This window comes from Xiphophorus maculatus, chromosome 19 (assembly GCF_002775205.1).
Source record: "Xiphophorus maculatus strain JP 163 A chromosome 19, X_maculatus-5.0-male, whole genome shotgun sequence".
NCBI classification, from domain to species: domain Eukaryota; kingdom Metazoa; phylum Chordata; class Actinopteri; order Cyprinodontiformes; family Poeciliidae; genus Xiphophorus; species Xiphophorus maculatus.
The window spans coordinates 17,999,232-18,022,128 of NC_036461.1; the positions used below are offsets into that span (position 1 = coordinate 17,999,232).

At 38.5% G+C, this 22,897-nt stretch overlaps 2 protein-coding genes and 2 gene segments (V, D, J or C); 2 read left to right on the forward strand and 2 right to left on the reverse strand.

Annotated features, from left to right (window-relative positions):
* Nucleotides 1–22,897, forward strand: part of LOC111612164 — a 49,211-nt gene that overhangs the window by 17,190 nt on the left and 9,124 nt on the right.
* The window catches only part of LOC111612163, a 45,082-nt gene that overhangs the window by 4,366 nt on the left and 17,819 nt on the right, over nucleotides 1–22,897 (reverse strand).
* On the forward strand, nucleotides 1,465–13,344 carry LOC102226081 (excitatory amino acid transporter 5-like). The gene is made up of 11 exons (XM_005809357.2): nucleotides 1,465–1,840; nucleotides 3,750–3,829; nucleotides 4,181–4,396; nucleotides 6,763–6,805; nucleotides 6,890–7,103; nucleotides 8,166–8,265; nucleotides 9,905–10,138; nucleotides 10,229–10,423; nucleotides 10,518–10,652; nucleotides 10,746–10,887; nucleotides 11,002–13,344. The coding sequence occupies exons 1-11, from the start codon at nucleotides 1,676–1,678 to the stop codon at nucleotides 11,146–11,148; spliced, it is 1,671 nt and encodes a 556-aa protein (XP_005809414.1). The 5' UTR covers nucleotides 1,465–1,675; the 3' UTR covers nucleotides 11,149–13,344.
* Nucleotides 13,771–22,489, reverse strand: elavl1 (ELAV like RNA binding protein 1). Of its 6 annotated transcripts, none has more exons than XM_023352385.1 (7): nucleotides 22,400–22,489; nucleotides 19,031–19,090; nucleotides 17,178–17,358; nucleotides 16,474–16,577; nucleotides 15,821–15,974; nucleotides 15,451–15,676; nucleotides 13,771–14,857 (listed from the first exon to the last, which is right to left on the reverse strand). In XM_023352385.1, the coding sequence occupies exons 2-7, from the start codon at nucleotides 19,064–19,066 to the stop codon at nucleotides 14,533–14,535; spliced, it is 1,026 nt and encodes a 341-aa protein (XP_023208153.1). In that variant the 5' UTR covers nucleotides 19,067–19,090; nucleotides 22,400–22,489; the 3' UTR covers nucleotides 13,771–14,532. The 6 variants fall into 6 exon arrangements, with proteins under 6 accessions (XP_023208153.1, XP_023208152.1, XP_005809402.1 ...); XM_023352384.1 differs by having other exon boundaries at nucleotides 15,812–15,974; XM_005809345.3 differs by having other exon boundaries at nucleotides 17,178–17,370.

A 22,897-nucleotide genomic window follows, 5' to 3' on the forward strand; every position in this document is an offset into this window, starting at 1 on the left:
TAAGTCAGTTAAGGGTATACCTTATTATTTTTTTTTGTTTCAAATAAAATCTTCTTTAACAATAATTATCATCTTTTAAGTCATTGGCTGCTGCCTGCAGTTCTGATTTAGCTTCAGCATCAGTAGAGAGATGCTGCTTCTCTGAACTTTGTTGAAAGATTTGTTGTTTTACCTCATTTATCATCCTGCTGACAGCAGCAGAGTAAATGTGGGCAGTCGTCCACCCCTGATTTCTATCTTTGTTATTTTATAATTATTGTTTTGACTGTGCACGTTGAGCCAAGTAGCTTCACTGAAACCAGACTCTTACAAACATACACATTTTCTTCCTTGTTGTTTCACATTAATTCAGACCAAATTTTCCAAAATTCATTTAAATCAAAAGGTAAACTTCTAGCTTGTGATGATTTAATCTAAAACAAATATCTTTACTGTGGGTTTTGCTACACTGAATTGTCTCTCCGTGTCAGATTATGTTACTGCAATAAAATGTAATTTATTTAAGAGTGTGTGAACAAATATTTACCACAGTTGCTGAAACCCATGAAGAACCTACTGTATGTGCCATAGTGCAATTTGACAGATTTCATTTTTTTGAAGTTGCCAAACAGAATCAAGAGTAAAATAATTTTTGCTACAGTCCTTAAGGTTTTTTCTGCAGGACAGGTATGCTAATTTATGCTAGCAGCTATTGAACTGATCACTTTAAAATGCTTTAGTTGCCATCTTTTGAATAAACATACATTTGGTCAGTGGAAGTGGGTAAATAAATGTATTCCAACAAAGTACTGATGTATTTAGAGGACATCTTTCTGGTTTGTACCATGTCATGTTCCACCAAAGCACAGATTAGGTTTTATTGGATTGTTCACGGTTGACGTGGGCGGCCATTGTTAGGCAGGACAAGCTGATGTTGGCGTCCTTTCTTAGATCAGCGCGCAGCCAGAGACGTCAGCAGACGTCGGTTGACTGCAGAATTAAGAAGTCATGCAAACAGGTCACAGAAATCGACCGACAACTGGGACAGCGGAGAACAAAGACAAGCTGCGGCTGCGGCATTTGGACGCCACTCTCAATCCTACTTTATGACAACAGACATGTAGAAAAACACGCATTTCTTCCATTTTCTAAAGGCCAATTCCAAATATTTGTAACCATTAATTATATATCGACGTGTATTATTAAAATAAAAGTAATTTCTGAAGCTTAAAAGCATTAGCAAGTCGCACTAATTTAAGTGAAACCTTGAGTTTTCTTAAAGACAACAAAGACGCCATAGAGTTGGGTGCCTGTGTGCTCTGGTTTCATGAATGGCAAGGCTTGTAGGTGGGTACCAATAATCTGCAATGGGCTATGAATGGGGGCACTAATTGGTGCTTCTGTCTTTCCTTTAACCTCTCCAGTAAGCCTCTGTGGCTGTGAAGGAGCCTCTATTAGAGGGAGATAGGGATAATCCCTTTAAGCAATGCTTTACCGGGAATCAGTCTTGTCGACACTTCCTCTCTCAGACTGGATGAGCTCCTCAGTGTTTAGCGGGACCCACATCAGGTCAGGTTCACATTCTGTCCCCAGACTCACTTTCCAGTTGGGACACACTCAGACACCGTGAGGCCCTCGGAGAGCGTTTGGACGTCAGGGGCCCGCGGCTGGGCTGAGGACCGAGTCTGAAGCAGGGATGGAGACGTGGAAGAAGCTGTTTAAACGCGTGGTGTCTGTGAAAGTCAGGGAGTACGTGAAGGACTACTGTAAAAGGAACGGGCTGCTGACTCTGTCCGTGTTTGCCGTCATCACCGGCTGCGTTCTTGGATTTGCGCTGAGGACGTTCAACCTCTCCACGCAGGTACGAATGGGGAAGAGAAAGGGGAAAATCAGCACCAGTAAGCAAAGAAGCATCCGATTTTAAATAGAAGTGCTCTGTTAGATTGTGGAATGTGTGAAAGAAGAGAAGAAACGCCTGCAAAACGGTGCTGAGGAATTAGTGAAAGTCAGTTATGCAAGTGAGGGCAACAGGCAACAAGAAGGTCAGGTCAAATCTCAAAATACACACAGACACAATTTAAATGGTTAAAATTACTATAAAACATTAAATTGTATAAATATGTGTATGTCATTAGCTCACAATCAGTTATCCAAAAGAATTTCTAATCTTAAACTCAAAAAATTTGGTTTAGTTTCATCACTATTATTGCAAATAATGGGTGAGTTTTAAATCTCTTTATTTTCCTGCTTAATATCAGTTCTAAAGAGATGTTTTTATTTTCACATTGATGCTAATTTAGTTGTTCTTTAATGTAATTTTTTTTGTTATTAAATTATTTACCTGATATACAACTAGAAATTAATTTTACATGCGCAAACTAAGCAGATATTCATCGCTTGGTTTATGCAGTATTTCTTATTCTGAACTGCTGGTCGTGGTAAGGTGAGATATTCTTAGGAGCTTAATGCTTTTGGACAGGAACTGACTTATTGACACACGCCCAGAATGGTTGTGCAAGGAAATCCTTGAGGCTGAAGGAAGCTTACTTGCTGAACAAAGAATTACATAAGAATAAATGCAAAGCCAAATTGTCATTGCGGAATAGTTAGCTTCTTGGTAAACTGCCTAATGTTGCAATATTGTGGTAAATGGGGGGTGTTAGATGCTATAAACAAATAATGCAACCATAATTAAAAAAAAAAACATTTATATTTCATTAACGTTCACAAGAAAACTGGCGGAGATGAAGTATCTTAAAACAAAAGAGATACATCAGGATTCAAAAGTTAACAAAAAGCTCTGAGGAAAACAGAATGAATGATGCAATGATAAAGAACTTCATCTGTTTTCCACATAAACTAAACAAAATTAAATATCACAGGTCTTCTTTGAGTGAATATTTACCCAGATCAATTTGTAGAGAGGACAGTGGTTCTCAAGCTGGGATCCTACTTTGGCTTATAAATCAACAAATGAGTCTAAAAATCCTCTTTAAACTATGGTATTAGTGGGTTAGCTCGCTAGCTGAAGCGCTTGGGAGCTATCAATGAATCAATCAAGTTTATTTACATGGCACATTTGAGCAACAAGGTAGTTCAAAGTGCGTTGCATCATATCATAAAAACACAATTACCACTATCCATAATCTTCCCCAGTCCCTGTGTCTCCTGGATGGTAAAATGTCTACAATTGTCCAAATTGTGGGCTGCACAGTGGCGCAGTGGGTAGAGCTGTTGCCTTGCAGCAAGAGGGTCGGGTTCGATGACTGTTCGATTCCCGGCCCGGGGTCTTTCTGCACGGAGTTTGCATGTTCTCCCTGTGCATGTGTGGGTTCTCTCCGGGTACTCCGGCTTCCAAAAACATGACTGTCAGGTTAATTGGTCTCTCTAAACTCTCCCTAGGTGTGAGTCTGAGTGTTCATGGTTGTGTGTCCTGTCTGTCTCCGTGTTGCCCTGCGACAGACTGGCGACCTGTCCAGGGTGACCCCGCCTCTCGCCCGGAATGTTAGCTGGAGATAGACACCAGCACCTCCCGACCCCACTAGGGACAAGGGTGTAAGAAAATGGATGGATGTCCAAATCGTCTATTTTACAAAGGGGTTTCACAATCACTCTGCAGTTCAGTTTTAACTGCTGTGCGATTTTTAATGATCATATATCTTCTATATAAGACAGCCAGGCTGGACAGAATACATTAAAAAAAAATCTCTAAAATGCAATTATTATTATTATAAGCTTTATTTACCTAACTCTGTTTGACCCGTTTGCAGGCAAAGATCTATTTCTCTTTCCCTGGAGAATTATTGATGAGGATGCTGAAGATGTTAATTCTGCCACTCATTACTTCCAGGTAAGAACCTTTTAAACTTGTTGGACCAAACCAACCTGATCATTTTGACATCAGAGATGAAGTTGTTGGTCAACCTTGTCTGAAAAGCCATGATTTTAGTGGTATTTTGTTGGCCGAACTCACCTGCAGTCTTTGGTTGTTGGTAATAACAGATAGCAATCTTGATTTTAACTTAAAAGTATTCACAACCGAACACAACTGACTTGATTTAACGGTTGGGCTTCAAAAAGACAGCGTGAGAGAAAACCTGAAACTTTCAATGACCAACAAATCAGTTCAGATAAATAGAAAGCAGTTAAAGCCAAAAGAACGTGACAAGTTTGATCTCACTGCTCTTAATTTCCCATCCAGTCTGATGTCTGGCCTGTCGGCCATGGACACGAAGGCCAGCGGCCGCCTGGGTGTCCTGACGATAACGTACTACCTGTGGACAACCTTCATCGCCGTGATTGTGGGGATCGTCCTGGTGCTGATCATTCACCCGGGGACGGGGCAAGAGAAAGACAGTCACCATGGAAGCACGGGCCCAGTCATGACCTCCGCCGACGCTCTGCTCGACCTCATCAGGTCAGCATTAAAAAAAAAAAAAAAAAAACTGCTCAGAAATAAAACAACGTTGATTTGTGAGCAGGATATGAGCAGCAAATTAGTAGTTAAAGTTTTACAACTTTGTTCAAGTAGGCAGTGAGGTCACTGATCATAATGCTTTGCAAAATGACTCAATTACTCAAGTGTTTAATCACATTAAATTAACAATATATTGAACTGGGATAATGCAACGGAGCACAGCGTACCGCTCCAGTATAAAGTGGAAGGAAAATTATATGGTTTTCCAGATGGTTTCTCTTTTCTTTTAACAAAAAATCCAACTGTTTTGTGAATGTTTCTTAGAGAACATTAATGAATAAACAGCATCATGAAGACAGAGGAACACACAGTGGACATGTTTAGACCAAAATTAAGCTACAAATCCCATAAATCAGTCGTCCCACCCATGAAAAAATAAAGAGCATTAATCAGAGAAGCAGGGAAGAGGCTGATGGTAACTCCATGAGAGTCTGTCGATGGGGTGGCTATTATTTATGAACTTGAAAAATATGATCCTTGTGAATGAAGTTCAAAAACAAAACCTTGGTTTAAAAAAAATTCTTATGAATACCGATTTTAAGTTGGCAGTAAGGCATGAAGACAACAATCTAGCCCGAAACAGTTAAACAACTTGAAACGTGCTGTTGGCAGCATCATGATGTGGGTAGAAGTTTCCTGAGCAGCAACAAGACGGTCAGTGTTCATGGGAAGATAGATGATAAACAATCACTGTAATAAGAAAAAAAACTGTAGAAAGCTGCAAAACCATCCAGACAGGTGAGGAGTTCAAAACATTCAGCCACAGCTGCAATGGGAGATTTTAAACCAGAGCATCTTTGCATGTTAGAGTGACCTAGTCAAAGTCCATGCCTAAATACAATTGATGATCTGTGGCCAGACTTGAAAATTTGCTGCTCACAGAAGATTCCTATCCAATCTGAAATCAAACCATGGATTTTTTTTTTAACTTCCATTTCACAAATATGCATTTCCGTAAATGCAGTAGGTACAGTGATTCTTATGGCTACAATGCAAGAAAATGTGAAATTATTAATGGGCATGAACAGAGAGACACACACAACAAACAACCTGCACACAGGTTAAGCTAGCAGTCAAGTTTTTGAGTTGTAACAGGAAGCTGTACCCAGAGAGAAGCCATGCAGGCACAGGGAGAACTCTATTCAGAAAGACACCAGAACATGATTCACATTACAGTTTACAGAACCGTAAGGTTAAAGGAAAGCAGAGAATGGGATTTCCCCAAAAACATCTGCGAGTGCCACCTTCAAAGATGGTACGACAAAACAGCGTGGTGTTTGGTCTAAAAATAGGGCAATTATTTGTGATCTGCTAAGCCTGAACCTTCCCAGAAGCTCTTTGCTCAGTTTCACTATGGGAGAAAGAAGTCACAGGGTGCTCCAGCTTACTGCATGGCTCTCCAGGCCCGGCTCGACTAATACCCTCGTCTTAAAACTAATTATACTGCAGAGATGTGCGGTTTGTACTTTTCAGCCGTGTTACGTGTCTGATGACGTAGCTGCAGGGGCCTCTGACGCCTGCTGTATAAATAAATGCAGTCCCAGTACAGGCTGCTGCCTCGACCTGTAAACCTCTTACTGCTGTTTGGCATAATTTAAGTGGAGTCTTTGTTCTGCTGCTGTCAGGAAAAAAAACTAGGGGAACAAAATAGTGATATAAAGAGGAACATGGTCTGCTGCAAATGTAAATTTGTGAGGACAATATTTAACTCTTTAATATGAGGAACTGTTTCTTTTCTGGGGTTTCACAGGTTGTTTCGCAACTGGCTAGATTTTAATTTTCAGTATGTAGAATATGTGGTTCTCCCTTCAATATTTCAATCTTGTTAAGTTGGCCTCGGCTCAATTGCAGTTAGCCACAAGGTTTGTAGGGGACCCAGCAAATCAGGAAAAAGATGCTAATATGACCAAAATTAAACCTTTTAAATGTAAAACTATGAATGGTGAAACACCTTGAACACATGGCAAATACAGTCTGTGCATAACCTAACTAACCCTTTCTCCTGCCGGCAAGACAATAACCTAAACATACTGTTAATGGAGTGGTTTGTAAAAGTTAACGCATAGCATAGCGTAGCATATTTATGTTCTAGACTGGCCCAGTCAAAACCCCAAATACCTGAAATAATTGAAGCAAAATATTAATCTACAAAAACTCGACTTCAAGGAGCAGGATGCCACTTCTGCCAAGCCTGTGTCTTTTTTACTTTCTTTTAATATTTATGGTACATTGTAAGTGTACTAAAAACAATTTGCAATTATTTTAAGTGTTTTCACCTGTGATTTTATGTTTACTGTCTTCTCCAGGAACATGATCCCATCGAATCTAATTGAAGCTACATTTCAGCAGGTGAGAACAAAAAACATAAGACGGCTTGGAAACTAATGTCAGATGAGGTCCACCAGTTTAAATCTTAAATTTATTTTGTTTCAGTACCGGACGGACCTGGTGCCAAGTGTGCAGAGCTCCAACGAGAAAGAGTCTCAGGCCAACTTCGTCTACGTCATGCCTGATTATCACAACCCTCGACTCGGCCACCCTGTTTTCTTGGAGATCACGCCGGCGCCTGACATCAAGTATAAAATCGTTCCCAGTACGAGCAAAGGCATGAATGTGTTGGGGATTGTCATCTTCTCAGCAACCATGGGTAAGAAAATAGCCTCCAAACTAAAACCAAAACAAAGGGGGAAAAAAGTGATCAGAAAAAATGGTGTAATCTTACTAGAAGTATATTGTTCTGTGGCATTTCTTTGTAACTGTTTGATATCTTCTCTGTTAGTTCCTCACTGTCCCACTATTTGCTAAATAGGAGAACAACATAAAAGTTTTAGAGAGATTTTATTATTTGTCTACTTGTCTTTTAAGTGACTTCCACAAGCTTTGTTTCTGGAGTTTTAGCCAGGAAACTGCTGTCATTGTCTCTATTCCTGATTTGATTAGAGACATTGTCCATTTGGAAGATCCATTTGCGCACAAGGTGTATTTCCCTGATGTTGCTTCAGTATTCTAGCATGACGTTCTGTCCTTGCGATGCAACTTATGAAATTTCCTGCTGCACCTACACATGATGCTACACTGTTGTGTTGCTTTTGGCATAACGGCTTCTTCTCTGCTGAGTGAACTTTTATCCAGTGTCAGTGAAAGACTGGTCTCCCTGAGGATAATGACTGTTTCACCAGCTTCAGTCAGCATCTTTACAAGGTCTTTTCTGGCCTTCTTGTCCATATGTGGGACACAGAGAGTATCTTCTTCTTCAACAGTTTGACCTCTTTTGAACATTCTCATTGTGTCTATAGTGGGACATAATTGAACAGATAAATGTGGGGGTTTTTTGTGGGCTTTTGGAAATGGTCCAGACTTTTTGGGGCTCTTCTGGAGCTTTTTATTTTCCCCCAATGTTACACTAGGCAGTGGTGTGTTTGAGGTGCCCCTTAAGAATCACATGCGTGGCCACATCAAAGTTAAATCGTGTGATTTAACCTTTAAGTAGCTTACTGAGCATGACATCATCATCTGGGATATCTCAAACTGTTTAAAGGATTCTCAGTCTTGGTTTATACAAACTTCTGAATTTGAAGAGAGTAACAAAAAATACTGTCTTTCAGCGCAAGCACCCCCAACAACCTCAAAATGTTTTTATACACTTATGAAACAGTAGAAACGCATCTGCCGACTGCAACAAATGCGTCTTTGTTGTGTCTGATCTCAGGTCTGCTGCTGGGGAAGATGGGCGAACGTGGATTGCCTCTGGTCAACGTGTGCCAGTGCATAAACGAGTGCGTTATGAAGATCATTAATGCGGCCATGTGGTGAGTTTGTACTTTCACTCACATGCATTCTCTTAAAAAAGGGCAATTACTGACAATCTAATGCATCTAAAAACATCCCACTGATCACAGGGCAGAGCCAGATTAGGTTGAGAAATAAATCTTATCAAAGAAATGGCTGAAGGGTGAGCAGAAATGTCTGAGGAGTTCTCATGGCTTCACACATAATCCTGTTAGAAAGGCGATAATGGCAAAGACGGACTTTTAGAAACAAGATTAGTTTCAATTCACCTAAGTGGATGTGGTTGGCGTTGTGGCCAGCAGGTCCGCCCCAATGCAGAACATCGCATCCACCTGTGCACCACATCCATGTGTGATTACGAGCATCTAATTCCAAAGCCACGAGCATTAATCTGCTATTACATCCTCTGCTCTTCTGAGACCTGGCAGCGGCCGCAGAAGCGTTAGCGAGGTCAGCCACCTCTGCTGGATGAAAAGGTTCGGTTCAGTCTGTGTCGCAGTTAATCCCAGAAGTGTTCCATGAGGTTGAGGTCGGCCCGGTCAAATAGTTTCAAGGCAAACTCAGTAATCCGCCCCGTTAAGTATCTGCTTTTGGGGGAAAACCTTTCTTGATGGTACTCTTTGCAGACGACGCTGTGGTATTTTAGCAGCAAAAGGCTAAATACTTTGGTGTGCTGGGATTAAAACGGTACTGATGGATTTACATATTTTGTTCACATTAAAAGATCATCCTAAATCATTCCCAGGGACTCTTGTCTCCGCTGACATTTTTGATATTTCCCTCAGGAAGGTTGTTGTGCTAAACTATCATAGACAGAGATTTGAAAAGGGTTCTTGCAAAACGTGGTTCTGTTTTTGTCACATCTTTGTTTCAGAGCATCAACCCCATTTTAAAATTAGGGAACGATAATCTGAGTAGATACAAAAAGGGCGTTTGTCTGAAAAAAAGTGAAGATGTGTCAGGATGAAGTAGCCTAATAAGACAAAATTGTCCAAATGTGGAGTCCATTTGACAAATGAACTGTTTTAATCACTGTCACAAACAAATGTGCATTTGAATCTGCATCAGTGAAATAATGTTAGACACAATTCATTGGTTAGTTGTGTGTTGCATTTAATTTTTTATTAACTGTTTCAGCTCTATTTTTAAATGACGTACAAATAGGCAAACTCTAACGTGAAGCCAAGGCAGAATACAATTTATTAAATGTCCAGCAGGGGGAGACAAAACTTAATTTTACCCCAAATTAACTGTTACAAATTCAGTTTATGACAATAATGAAGAAATAAAAGTGAGGAAAATCAGATGTTCCTTTCAAAATGGCTACTTTGCGACTGATATTAAGATTTTTAGGGACTTTAAAAAACACAAGACTGATAAGGAAATATTGAAACTCAACAAGCACAAAATGTTTTTTTTTTAATGATTATTACACCAGGGCACTACAATTAGGTAGTTTTTTGGTCTAGCTTGCTCTTCGACAGTGTCTGAGAAAACATAAAAACTTTGATGACGAAAAGATGTACCGTCAAAAGGAGAAAAACATTATCAACATTTGTTTTGTATTCATCATACGGTAGTGGATGCTTTCTTGTGTTGATGTAAGTCTTTAGGTTGATTAATAAAATGAAAACAAGGTTTCCGCTCTTCTCTTTTCAGGTACTTCCCCTTTGGCATAGTGTTCCTGGTCGCAGGGAAGATCCTGGACATGCACGACCCAGCCCACCTGGGAGAGAAACTGGGCATGTACTTCATCACCGTCCTGGCTGGTCTGTTCGTGCACGGCCTCATCCTGCTGCCTCTCTTCTACTTCTTCTTTACCCGCAAAAACCCCTTTGCGTACATCCGAGGCCTGTTGCAAGCCCTCGTCATTGCTCTGGCGACTTCGTCCAGGTGCGAGAATCATTGTTGATTTATTCTTAGAATGAAGAAGTTCAGTTTAAGAAACTCGTCTAATTTATGGCTGGCCGTATTTCTCTGCAGCTCAGCCACGCTACCGATCACAATGAAGTGTCTCCTGGAGAACTGCGGGGTGGACAGGCAGATTGCCCGCTTCGTCCTGCCGGTGGGAGCCACCATCAACATGGACGGGACGGCCTTGTATGAGGCCGTGGCAGCTATATTTATTGCTCAGGTCAATGATTATGACTTGGACTTCGGCCAGCTGGTAACCATTAGGTGAGGACGGACACTGAGGATGCTATGCCGCCAGTTGTTCTGTGTTTAGAACCAATTTACATCTTCCATCTGTTTTTTTTGTCCTCTGTATCAGTATTACAGCAACAGCAGCCAGCATTGGGGCAGCTGGCATACCTCAAGCAGGTTTGGTTACCATGGTGATAGTCCTGACCTCTGTGGGGTTACCGCCTGCTGACATCTCCCTGATCGTGGCTATCGACTGGGTTCTGTAAGTCTGACCTAAGATTTAAGTAAAAAAATAAAAAAACTGGTGGCGTCAGCTTGGGCAGTGAGTGAAGATTTTTCTCGCTTGGCGTTGCAGCGATCGGTTTCGGACGATGATCAACGTTCTGGGTGATGCATTAGCAGCTGGGATTATGGCGCACTTGTGCAAAAAGGACTTTGACAAAGCAGCAGCTGTTGCAGCCAATTCTTCTGCTGGTTCTTCTGTCAGTAAGGAAAGGGTAAGATTTGTTTCTTAATGCAACATTATGACCAGCCTGGACTCCTGTGTAGATCTTAACTAAAAAACAAGTCAAACCTCAGTAGTTATTTTACTGTCGTCTTCTTCCCTCCAGAGAGACACCGTAATCTCGTTTGGCAATCAGAGTGTGGCCATGTCCGACACGCCTCTGATCACACACCGCTGCGACTATGTGTTCGAGGTGGATGGAGACAACGTGCTGGAGAGGCCCGTGCCCTGCTATAATCTCTGCCAAGTCTGAGTCCCCCTGTTTTATTGAGGGAACTGAAAGGGATTCATGAGATTCATTCATACTTGAAGCACAGGGAGCTTAGTTTTGGGAGGGAATACAGTATATTGTCATAGTCAAGCAAACTGAGGAGTCAAGGCGGAGTGGCTTAACGTGTATTTTGCCAGTGCCATGCTGAATTAAGAAAACCTCCTTTACTGTATACACTGGATGAGGGGAGCTTACAATGTGTGTAACCTGAAGTATGGGTTACTGAGTGGAAAGGAAGTACGAATTAACCAAATGTGATAGGAGTGGATACTGATCGACCTGTGGTGACAAGCAGATACAAACAGTTCTTATAAAGTTGACTCCAAGTTTGATTGTAAGGTTTTAAGCTGCCTTAATATGAAGCTAATAAATGGGAAGACTTGAATGTTAATAGAAACCATTTAGAAAAACTAAACAGGAAGTTTAGACATTGTATGTTTAAAAAAAAAAAAAAAAAAAATCTATCAATGGGCACAAAATCAATGCATAAAAGTTACTTTGAATGTTGAATGTACAGAATTATTTCTGTTTTTATACGTGTACTTTGAGATTTGTGTTTGTTTTGTAATAAAATTCTGCAATACTCCAAGAGAAGATTTTGTTTTTCTACATTTAATTTTTCTAAAGAGGAGCTCTGCATTATCCTGCAGGTAGTATTACCCTACTGATAATGCACTGTAGTTTGCTATTGCGAATATGCTATTTTACAGATCAGATATAAAAACAAACAATGCTTGCTGTTATTAAACTTTACTATTCAGGCTTTTCCCTTTTGATTTCTCTTATTGTACCAACCAATAAAGATTGGTTTAGGTTTTAAAAATGTTCTTGAATGTGTATTCTTAATAAACAGAGCTTCAATAACGTGGGTAAACAGATTTAAGTGCTACAAACAGTTTTGATTGTGTTAAGTTTGTTTTGTTTTTTTAAAACATGGCATTTTTAACCTATGACAAAATACTACAGATATTCAACAACCACTAAACAAAATTCACAGTAGGCTTCTGAAGACATTTAATTTTAGTAATTCTGTAATTTCTCCACATTTTAATGAAGTTAATCAAGGTTAGCAGACATTAATGAACTCGAACATAGTGTTAAACATGTTCATAACAAAAAGAACAAGTCAATAACCTATTAAAAACACTAGAATGTGTATCAAGTATAACGGCGTACACTCAAATAAATAAATGCCACTTCCTGTATTTTACACTATTTTATCATATAAATTAAGGCAGACTGCAGAATGTTTTGACCGCGTCTGAAACAAACATTTCATACATATCAAACAAGACTGCAGAAAGAAAAGAACAAACGTACTAACATGTCAGTAAAAAAACAGAACCTGTAAAAAAAGTCCAAGACTATCACCTGCTTTAAAATATTGCACAGAGGTAAGGACGGTGACATAAATATGAATATTAGGAAGCAAAATGTCTTATTTTTAAGACTATATATGAATTTTATAAATCAAATTACTTAAAATAGGGTGGAAACTTACCATTTGAATTCACACAAGTGTCGGCTTTAAAATGTGGCTTTAAATATAAACCAAACGCCTCTTGGGCCAGTTTCTGTTAAACTTGAATTTTAAAAAATTCATGCTGAACTTTAAACGCCAAGAGTGTTCCTAAACTATTTGACGCAAGCAGAAACATTTAAACAATTCAAACCTCACTCGATAAAAGCAAAATCTGCTCAAAGTAGCTGTTTCACATATGAGATCATTAAAATATTTTCATGAAATAAAACTTGTCACTTTACCCAACTACAATGAATCAGCCTAGAAAATATTCAATATGCATCACTCTAAAAAAAAAAGCAACCAGATTCTTGGAGATGATTCTTACATCTAATATATTGACTGGACTTTCTAATCCTGCCTGACAGAGGTTTAATTTTTTTATTATTATTATTATTTCGTATGTACCGGAAACTCACTTTCCTCTTGAAATGGGTTGTCTATGTAGTCTGAACATTTCCCCAAAATTATCTGAATTAGTTTTGGTCCACTCAATTTTGAATATTTGAATGCGATCTTGTTATGTTGTTCAAAATTATCAGCAACGTTGAAACGTTGCTGATAATTCCCACTGAAGAATCTCTGCTTAAAAAATAAATAGAAAAAGAAAACAACAACAAAAAAATACAAAACTCAAAATAAATTTTCAAATAAATAAAAGAAACAAACCAAACAAAATGTTCAGCGAAACAAAAGAAAATTTAATGGTTTAATATTTATAATGAAACAATCAAAAATCAAAGAAACAAACAAAAGCAAACCTAAATTCAAATTGTTAACAAAGGCCATTAATGTTTCCTACAAATTTAAACTGAGCTCTCCTTTGCAAACGTCTGCAAGTTATACTGAAACAAAAATGTAGCTCTCTACAAAGAAAAATAACTAAAACAAAAGAAAATAACTGAAGAGAAAACAAACAAAAAGAAAACAGGAGAACTGAACAGGGGGTTGATGTCAGTACCGCTTGGAAAAAAATTAATCCAAAATATTAATTTACTAAATCACATTAGAAAAATCTTGATTTGTTAGATCTCTCCCTGGCTTTGGTCCATTTTTAGTCGTATTTATTGTATTTTTAATTGTTTTTTTTTTTTAAACAAGACTCATGTAATACAACAAAGAATAAAATACACTTTTAGGGGTACCAAAGCAAAAAGGCTTTTGCTTCTAAGCTCCTCATAGTTAAAATGTTGGTCAGAGGATGAACTAATGTTTTACGTTAGCATCAAAAAGGTTGATAACCAGAGCAACTTCAAACAATAACTGGTTAAAAGTGCTTTGCTCTTTTACGCCAAACAGATCGGTTTTCGATTTATAACAATTTAAGGCATCCGTTTCTATGTTAACAGATCAGATTGTTTTTTTGCTCTATATTAACTACTGAATTGTATTTGCTTTGAACAACTCAGGTTTCCTGTTTAAATCATCTTTGCCCAGTAATGAGCCCTCTGTCGTCCTCATGCTTTCCTAAACGAGAATCATGCAACATATATAACATAACAGTATTTTAGCGTCGGAGAACAATTTCAAAAGTCCGTTTGTGGGATTACGTCTTTACGCACTCAAAATAAACTGGAAGTGAGTGACAATAATAATAATACTCTCCGAAAAGAGTAGAATGATACTGGAAAATCAACAAAGACAAGAAAAAAAATAGACACTGTTTTTAGACAAGTACAAAGGTGCAGAAAACCGAAATTCTCAGTTTACTCTGAATATGATTAAACCAAAAATGTGCCAGGCTTTGGCATTTAAATTCACCTTTCTAAGAAGATAGATAGAGGGGGAAAAAAAGCCTGACAGCACGTTTACTGCACTCCTCTACACCCATTGTCCAAATCACTCTACTTGTGGCCCTTGCTAGTCTTAAAGGACACTTGCAGTATCTTATCTCCGAGCCGGTACCCGTTCAGGCTGGTGATGGCCATGGCCGCCTCCTCGTAGTTTGTCATGGTAACGAAGCCGAAGCCCTTGCACTTGTTGGTGTTGAAGTCACGGATCACCTTGACATTTGTGACTGCGCCGAAAGGGCCGAACATCTGCCACAGGATGCTCTCGTCCGCGTCCTGGCCCAGGTTGTAGATGAAGATGCACCAGCCGGAGGAGGAGCTCCCGGGAACATTCACGCCTCCCATGCCTCCCATATGGTCAACGCCCATCGGAGAAAACCTGGCAACAGCAAGGATTTGCATATACTTAGAAATACCCCTAGAACGGGTTACACTTTGTAACGTTACAACAATTAATTAAGTTAATTGGATTTTGTTTATTGGACCAATGGAAAGCAAGACATAATTGCACATTGGAAGAAATATTAAACTTTTCTGATAAGACTAAAACTGAGATTTTTGCCAACCTATAAAAACAAATATGTGCTTAAGAAACATTGCACATCACATCAACTCTGAATGCTTCTTGCCCACCCATAACACATGGTGGTGGCATCATTATGATGTGGGGTCAGAGTGGAAGAGAAAATAAAGCTAAAAAACTGTAAAACAACGTTAAGACTGTAACTTAAAACAGTCAGTCTTAAGAGGCTCCATCAGACACTAAAATTGAATCTGTAGCTGCAGTCAAATGATCTCGACGTAAAAATGCATGCCACACTTTTCAGTTCTTAAACAGCAAACAAAATGTGTGTTATCATTTGATCACCTAAAGTCACAATGAAACACTCAAATGTTAAGTTGTAATGTAAGAACATATGACTACGGAGCTTTATTCCAGTATTTTATTCAAATATTTCAAACATTTCTCACCTAAACCGCTGTGCCTGGTGGTGGAGGGGCCCCCCGAAGCGCCGCGACTGATTGTGGTAGAGCTGAGAGATGAGCTGTGTGTTCTTCACCTGGTTCGGGTTGGCCGCAAACTTCACCGTGATCGGCTCGGTGGCGCCGGGCGGTTTCTGGCCGTTCAGGCTCTTCACGGCTTCTTCAGCCTCGGCTCGCTTATCAAACCGGATAAAAGCCACGCCGCGGGACACACCTGGGAACAACAGAGCAAATTGTTACAGCATCAGAAGCACACTTCAGCATGAGAAGAAGCCTAAGCTCTGGTGGCTTAGGCTTGTAGAAAAGAATAAATGTTTTACAATTTTTGAGAAGCAAGGAAGTCATTCACCTGTCGTACCTGAAGCCTGGTCAACAAGTACTCTGGAATTTATGATATGCCCGAAGCGGGAAAACATTTCTTCCACATCCTTCTGAGTCATGGCCTTGGGCAGACCGCTGATATACAAGTTTGCATCCTTTATTGTGTCAGAGCTGGGCCGTGCATATGAAACCTGGCAGAAGGAATAAATACTAAATCAGCCTAAATTTTGGGAGGATATCAACGAAATTTTAAAAAATTAACCAAAAGAGGCAACAATTGACCAGAAATCTAAAGTGTTTTAAAATAGCAACTTCACTAGAGATACGTTAAAAAAAACATCTTGCATCCGAAAAAATAAATTAAAGTAACTTGATAAAAATACGTTTTTTCTGCCTCTGATTTCCCATATTTTCGCTCAGACCAAAAATTACAGCACCATATCAAAGAAATCCAACTTTTACATAATTACAAAAAAAATAAATATATTAAAAAGTTTAAAAAAAATATACATAAAAGGCCAGTCAAAATCAGACATGTCAGAAAGGGAAGCGAGTGAGTTGTGACGTCACAATCCCTTCGTCAGGCTGACATGTACTAGCTAGTTAGCGGACAGCACAGGAACCACAGGAGAGTGAAAAGAAAATAACATCCTTGCTTTGAGAATTGTAGAACACCTTATTGCACGTTACCTTGATAGTTTTGGACTGTAGCCTTAGTCCATTCAGAGTACTGATAGCTCTTTCTGCATCACTAGGGTTAAGATAGTTAACAAATCCGTACCCTAAACTGTGGCCTAGAGAAAAAAAAAGGAAAACAATAAAATAAAACAAAAAAACGTTGTATAGTTCAAAATAATCTGCAAACAAATATTAAAAACCAAAACAAATCTTAAACATTGCATGGTGTGCAAAATAAACAGACCGTCAAAAGAGAATTGGATTCCTTCCAATAGCAAACTCTTACGGTGGGTCAAAAACTACGAGCAAATTAAGCAGGGAGTAAATCTGAAACAGTTTAAAAGAACAGAACAGGCAAGGAAAGAGAACCCAGGAAAGAGGTCAGATACTAAACCTCATAAAGATAAGGTCATCTACAAAGAAAAGGTCCTAAACACTCAAGATAGAAATCTGACGTTGCTAATGAGAGCTTTTGGTCAAATAAGTAAAGTCTAAGCCATTGATTATCTATAAAAAGTGAGTATAACCCATGTAACGTCATTCATTGGTTTGTGAGGGTTACGAGGTCAAGATTAGGCCTTTAGGAGTCACATGATATCTTGCGAGCTTCCTTTGACCAATAAAATGGGTTTTTTTGTTGTTAAATCTACATACTCTATGGTTTATGCCTCGACTTGTTTGTTACGTGTGCGTTTCTTCTTCACAGTTCTGCCTACCTGCCATTTTGTCTCGCACCAGCTTGGCCGACTCGACCTCTCCAATGCTGTTGAAGAGGCTTCGCAGCTCATCTTGAGTCATACTCTGAGGCAGGTAGTTCACTATCAGGTTAGTCTTTGCATCCTTCGCCTCATCCCCTCCCATGTGATCTTCATAACCGTTCGACATCTCATACACGTCCTGCAAGTCAGCCAGTTGGCACCAAAAACAAACCATGATAAGCACACAGGGGGTAAACAGAACGGAGAATTGAGAAATACATTATACATGTTTTTCTTTTCTGTATTATGACAATGTGCAGGTTTTAAGACAAAAGAACAGGTCAGTCCCACACAATTTAACACAAGAAATCGATACAAGTTGGTTTGAAAATTAATTCACTTCAAATAGAAATTTCCTTAAGAGAATATTTTAAAATTATAACATCAATCTGAAAGAGACAAATAGCAAAGAGTGCTTTGGATCATTTATGCCATCAAGTGACAATCCAAACTTTTTAATCAGCTTTTATGCAACACTTGTGATAATAAAAATAATCTATGCTTGTGTAAATGTCAGTAAAACCTTTTTCTTAAAGATAAAGATGCACGCATGGCACCCTTCTCATTTTTAATCTGCCTTGTTGCTCATGATTACTGTATGATTTTGTATTAGGGAACCACATATATAAAAACTTTAATCATCATCCCAGTCACTTTGTGCACAACATTTAAAATCACAAAAGGCCAGACGCATGGCAGTATAAGTTACTGCTCTCTAAGCAATTAAATCATTGATCAATAATGTGTTTCAATATTTTTTTATTTTATTCAACATAAAAACTTGTGACAATCAGTACAATTAAAAAACATAAATAAATCAGCTTAATACTGTTCTTAACCAAACTTTGTTACCCTTATCCAGTCTTTATATTGACATCCCCATAGGAGGTAGGAAATAAACAGCTGGTGGCATTGTTTTTGATAATACAAAAAGAGCAAAGACGCACTAAAATCAATTTTAATTAAACATTTTTAAGTTGCATTACTCAAACACTGACCAAGATTTAAACTAAGTATGTCTCTCTGAAGACACTAACCAAAGCAGACAAAGATTAAATGAATAAAATTGAATTTTATTTTATAATAAAATAAATTTTCTACCATACAAGGTAGAAAATGTTCAGTTTTCTGTCAAGTCACAGGAAGGAAGCAGTCCAGCTGGAAATCCTTTGTGCAACCAGAATATTGTAGGAATCATGTGCAGAGCTGCACAATCTGTTCTTCTATTCACAAAGACATCACAACACCGTTCCCATCACAGAGTCAGTCTACTTATTAGTTCATTTCTTTCTTTATTGCTAAATTGGTCAAATCTAGTTTGGAAAGTTCTCTGGGATCTATTAAAAGCCCACAGCAGGACTAAAAGGGAATGGCAACAGTCTAAAAAGTTCCTACTGCCATTTTCTAAAAGGATGTTTTCAAATTGGATTTTAAGTCAGCTGCTGCCAGCTGACTTAAAATCAAGACTGAAATGGAAACTAATCCATGAGTCAACCTGACTGAGGACCATTCAAATCAGTAAGGGACTGTGATCGTGTATTCCAGTGAGCGAGACCCACAGGATGAAAGAAAGTCCTGTATCAAACCAGTGAAGACGGGAGGAGCTGAGCATGTGTGTGCTTCACATTTACCATAAAGTAGACCCATTTTTACGGAATAAGTAAATGCAAAATCGCAAAAAGTCTCTGCTGGGTTAGAAATCAGTGACTGCAATTTGCATTTGACCTTTTGTTGTGTTTTTTTTTTAGATTTCGCAAACAGGTTAAGGACTACTACGCTGCTTGCAATGGGAGCAGGGGATTAATACTCACTTTAAAGTACTTATTGTGTCCTCGACGAACTGCCATGAAGACACTTCACTGCTCCTGAGGCTGAGCGAAAATAAGACAAAAGTCAGAGAGCGTGACTGCCACGAAACATGTTGGGCTACACTAGAAAGGACAGCACACAACATGGGAAATATTCTGATAACTAAAAACCTGCTCATCTGCTGTTGATTGAAAATAAAATGGTGGTTCTGAACTGACATCCAGAGAAGTTATTCTACAAAGACTAGCAAATGTAATAGTTCATTTCATTCAGACTCAACTGGAAATAACCAAAGTCTTAATCGTGGAGCAATTCCTATCAATATTTGAACATGATGTGGATCGTGAAGATGTAGCTTGTTTGGTAAAAGGATGGTAATGAAATAAGATGAAGAGTGAAAGGAAGCAAAAAAAAATTTTGCTGAAAAGATCACAAACTCTGTAGGATGACTGTTAAGCCAATGACTGGACGAGTCCCATTTATACAACCATTTTATGATGGGACAAAGTAATGATACAACCAAGCAAGGTTCCCCCAGAAAACTTAAGCCCGGTGGTTGGGGGGTAAGGCGGTCATCCATCCAGCGGGCCGTCGTGTTTTTGAGTTAAAATATGTTTGAAGTTGACAGGAAATTTTAAAATATCACTTGATAATCATGTGTTATTGAAAGATTAATGCCTGAACACCCAACTGTAAGGTCTTAAAAAATGCAAACATTTTTTAAAAAGACTTAAATAAATAAGCAATGCTAAGCCTGGTGGCCCGCCAGGACTATATTACACTGAGGGAAACCCTGGCCAATCTTTTGCTAAAAAAATTAATCTTTGCAACAAAAAAACACTTAATTGAAGTAGAACGCCCTCCTTCATTTTTACTATAAAAACATCCTTGCAGTTACTGTGGTGCTGTGTAGTTGGGTTTTTCTAATTAAAGAAGGCAAACTATAACACTCCAAAACCACTATAAAATAATATTTAAATTGAAGCCGTAGAAAACACAGAAATAGCAAAGAAAAGTGAGTCCAAACAATCCACTGGAGGCTTTCTCGATGTTCAGAATTAAACACGCCTTCAAAACCTTAACTGGACATTGTTTTAGATGAACATGTGAAAGGTGTGACACTATGAGAGTTTACAGCACTCTGAACATTACAGCAGTTGCTGGTCATTTACTTCATCATGATTTTCTAATATTGTGCGGCCTTAGTCAGAGGTCTTGTTTCATAATAACCAAAGAGGTCAAAAATGATTTGACCAGCAACCAATAGAAATAAGACGTGCCATAAAATCTTTACAATAATACCCAAATAAAATATAAGTAAAGCATTTTTATGATTAATGTCCATTAATTATCAAACTACTTAACTATCAGGATAAGTAAACTACAAGAAAATGGTTAAATACGCAGCCACTAAGAGGTGTATGTGCAGGTATTTGTAGGTTTGGTTAAATGATAGTTCCTGGGTAGAAAAACAGGGGTAGAAATTCAAACAGAGACAATAATCATCCATTGGTAAATCAAGTAGGAAGAAATCTATAAACAAATTATGATCAGAGAATTAGGCTTACAGAATATTAGAAAAGATTCAATATGTGATAATATCTAACAGTATGACTTCCAATTAATTAGTGAAAAAGTAAATATCAATGCTAATACAGAAGACTCGTACAAGTAATGAGTCTTCCCAACTACTAGAAAAGGGATGTAATTGTTTCCATCACAATAAGGCTTTCTTGAAAAAGCAGCTTTTGGTGCACTCTTTTCTTTTAGCATTAAAACAACTTAGTTGTTATGTCTTACTTGACCGCCTTTTAAAGTTCTGACACGTGACACAATAAACAAGTGTCTCCAAATACATTGCAGGAATATATAGCTTAAACAACAAGGTACGTAATTACCTACCATGTATGGGAACCCTAGCAGTTTGTTGGATTCCCATACTTTCACAAAACTATATTTAAGTACAATTTTAAGAAATAAATTTAAAAAACACAAACAAAATCAACCAGATATTCCGAAAATTTCCCCCTACCAAATACCTGCTAAACACCAAAAATAAACACATTTGATACACAAACCAACCTAGGCTACACAAGGTCCGTATGAACTTTAAAAAGGTGCTCAACTCGTTTTGATATGTACCTTTAAGATTTACAATTGAAAAGAATGCATAAAAAAGCAATTTTCTTTCATTTCATTGCTCAAGATGTAACAAAACCCACTGTTTACTTATTTATCTTTAAAAAGTAGAAAACTAATCAAATATAGTATATCACTATATTTGTTCAACATTTCATTGGACTATCTAGAAAATCTTTTAATAATCAAGAATGATTGTGATTTAGTCACAACTTATCACATAATCCCAGAATTTCTGCTTTTCAAATGCTGCAACTATTTTTAACCTACACTTATAATCTTGATAGCATTTATTTATAGCATTTTATAGGTATATTTGTCTATATCTACCATATTTTATGGTAGATAAGTCCAATATCTACCATAGTAAGTGATACAATGGTTTTGCAATAGGAAACTATGGAAGATGGAAGATTAAAAACAAAGATTTTGGAGGAAAAACATGCAAATTTAATGGCGCACTGGGCTTTGATAACATCACTGCCCCAGTAAATCGTATTATTCCAAATCAAACAAATGCCACACTTCCAAACCCAATTCTGGTCCGACTATAATGCAAAACCGAATCGGTTGTCTTAATAACGATGCCGTTGCCATGGTGTAAAACAACATCCTTTAAGACCAACAGTTTCCAAACTGGCCGGTAGCAAGACGTGTTTTTCATTCTCTGCAACTTTACAGAGGCTCCAACAAGCTAATGAGGATATCTACTTGAGTTTGCCGTTTTATATTCCTAGCCAATGCCGTTTTCTTGGACTCAATAGTGCGCAGAGGCCTGAGTAGCATTACAATGAATTACTGACTAGCATGCTAGCAAGCTGCATGCGTTCGTTCCCGCTCAGAAAGATAATAGGCTTCGAGGTGAGATTACACTAAAACTAAAGTCAAAAGAATTTGCCACTTCAATTGGAATAATGACCACAAACATCGCAAAGATTAAGAGGAAACGTGTCTATCTGACAGAGATTTGCTAGGTTGACGCGAAGCACCGCGTCCCCATTTTAGAGAGCGAGTTGTCAACGTTCATCTGTCGCGGCGCCGAAACCCCAGCGGCCTGCTAACAGGCCTCGGATGCTAACAGCGCTAGCCGTCGGCTACCTGGGCCCAAAAACCAGCATGGCGCTCACTCGCGTTTTATAACCTTTGCGAAACCCCAAACCTAGAAACAGACCAGTAACGCGTTTCGATAAAAAAAAAAGAAAGAAAACAAAGTGAACATTGCAAATTCTTACCAGCTGTATGGGGTACTTGCAGTTTGTACTCCCCGCTCCTATTTCTATTCCTTCTCGAGAACGTTCCCTTCAAGTCGGCCTCACGTCGAGAAGAAGCAGAGGAAGGAGGACGTGACGACGCGACGCCTCTGCAGGACACACTCTGCATGGTCCTAACTTGGCCGGTCTCCAGAATCTCCAGTCAACGCTAAACTAATTTAAAATCCACACCAGAAAACTACGATTTATTATGTGTTTTTATGTGTTCATTGCAAGTTAGAAAAAAAAACATTGCGAATATATTTACATCTACTGGAGACAGTGATAATGCTTTGAAATATAAAATTATTAACAAGCCCCGTTTTCTTTTATAAAACGTTGGGTATGAAGTACAACTTAATTTTCAGTTTTTAAAAGGGTTCAACTTTAAATAAATAAATGAATAAAATGCATCCTATTGCTCTTATGGTGGATGGATGACGGTGTGCATTGTGCAAAAGCAGACAATATCTATAAACA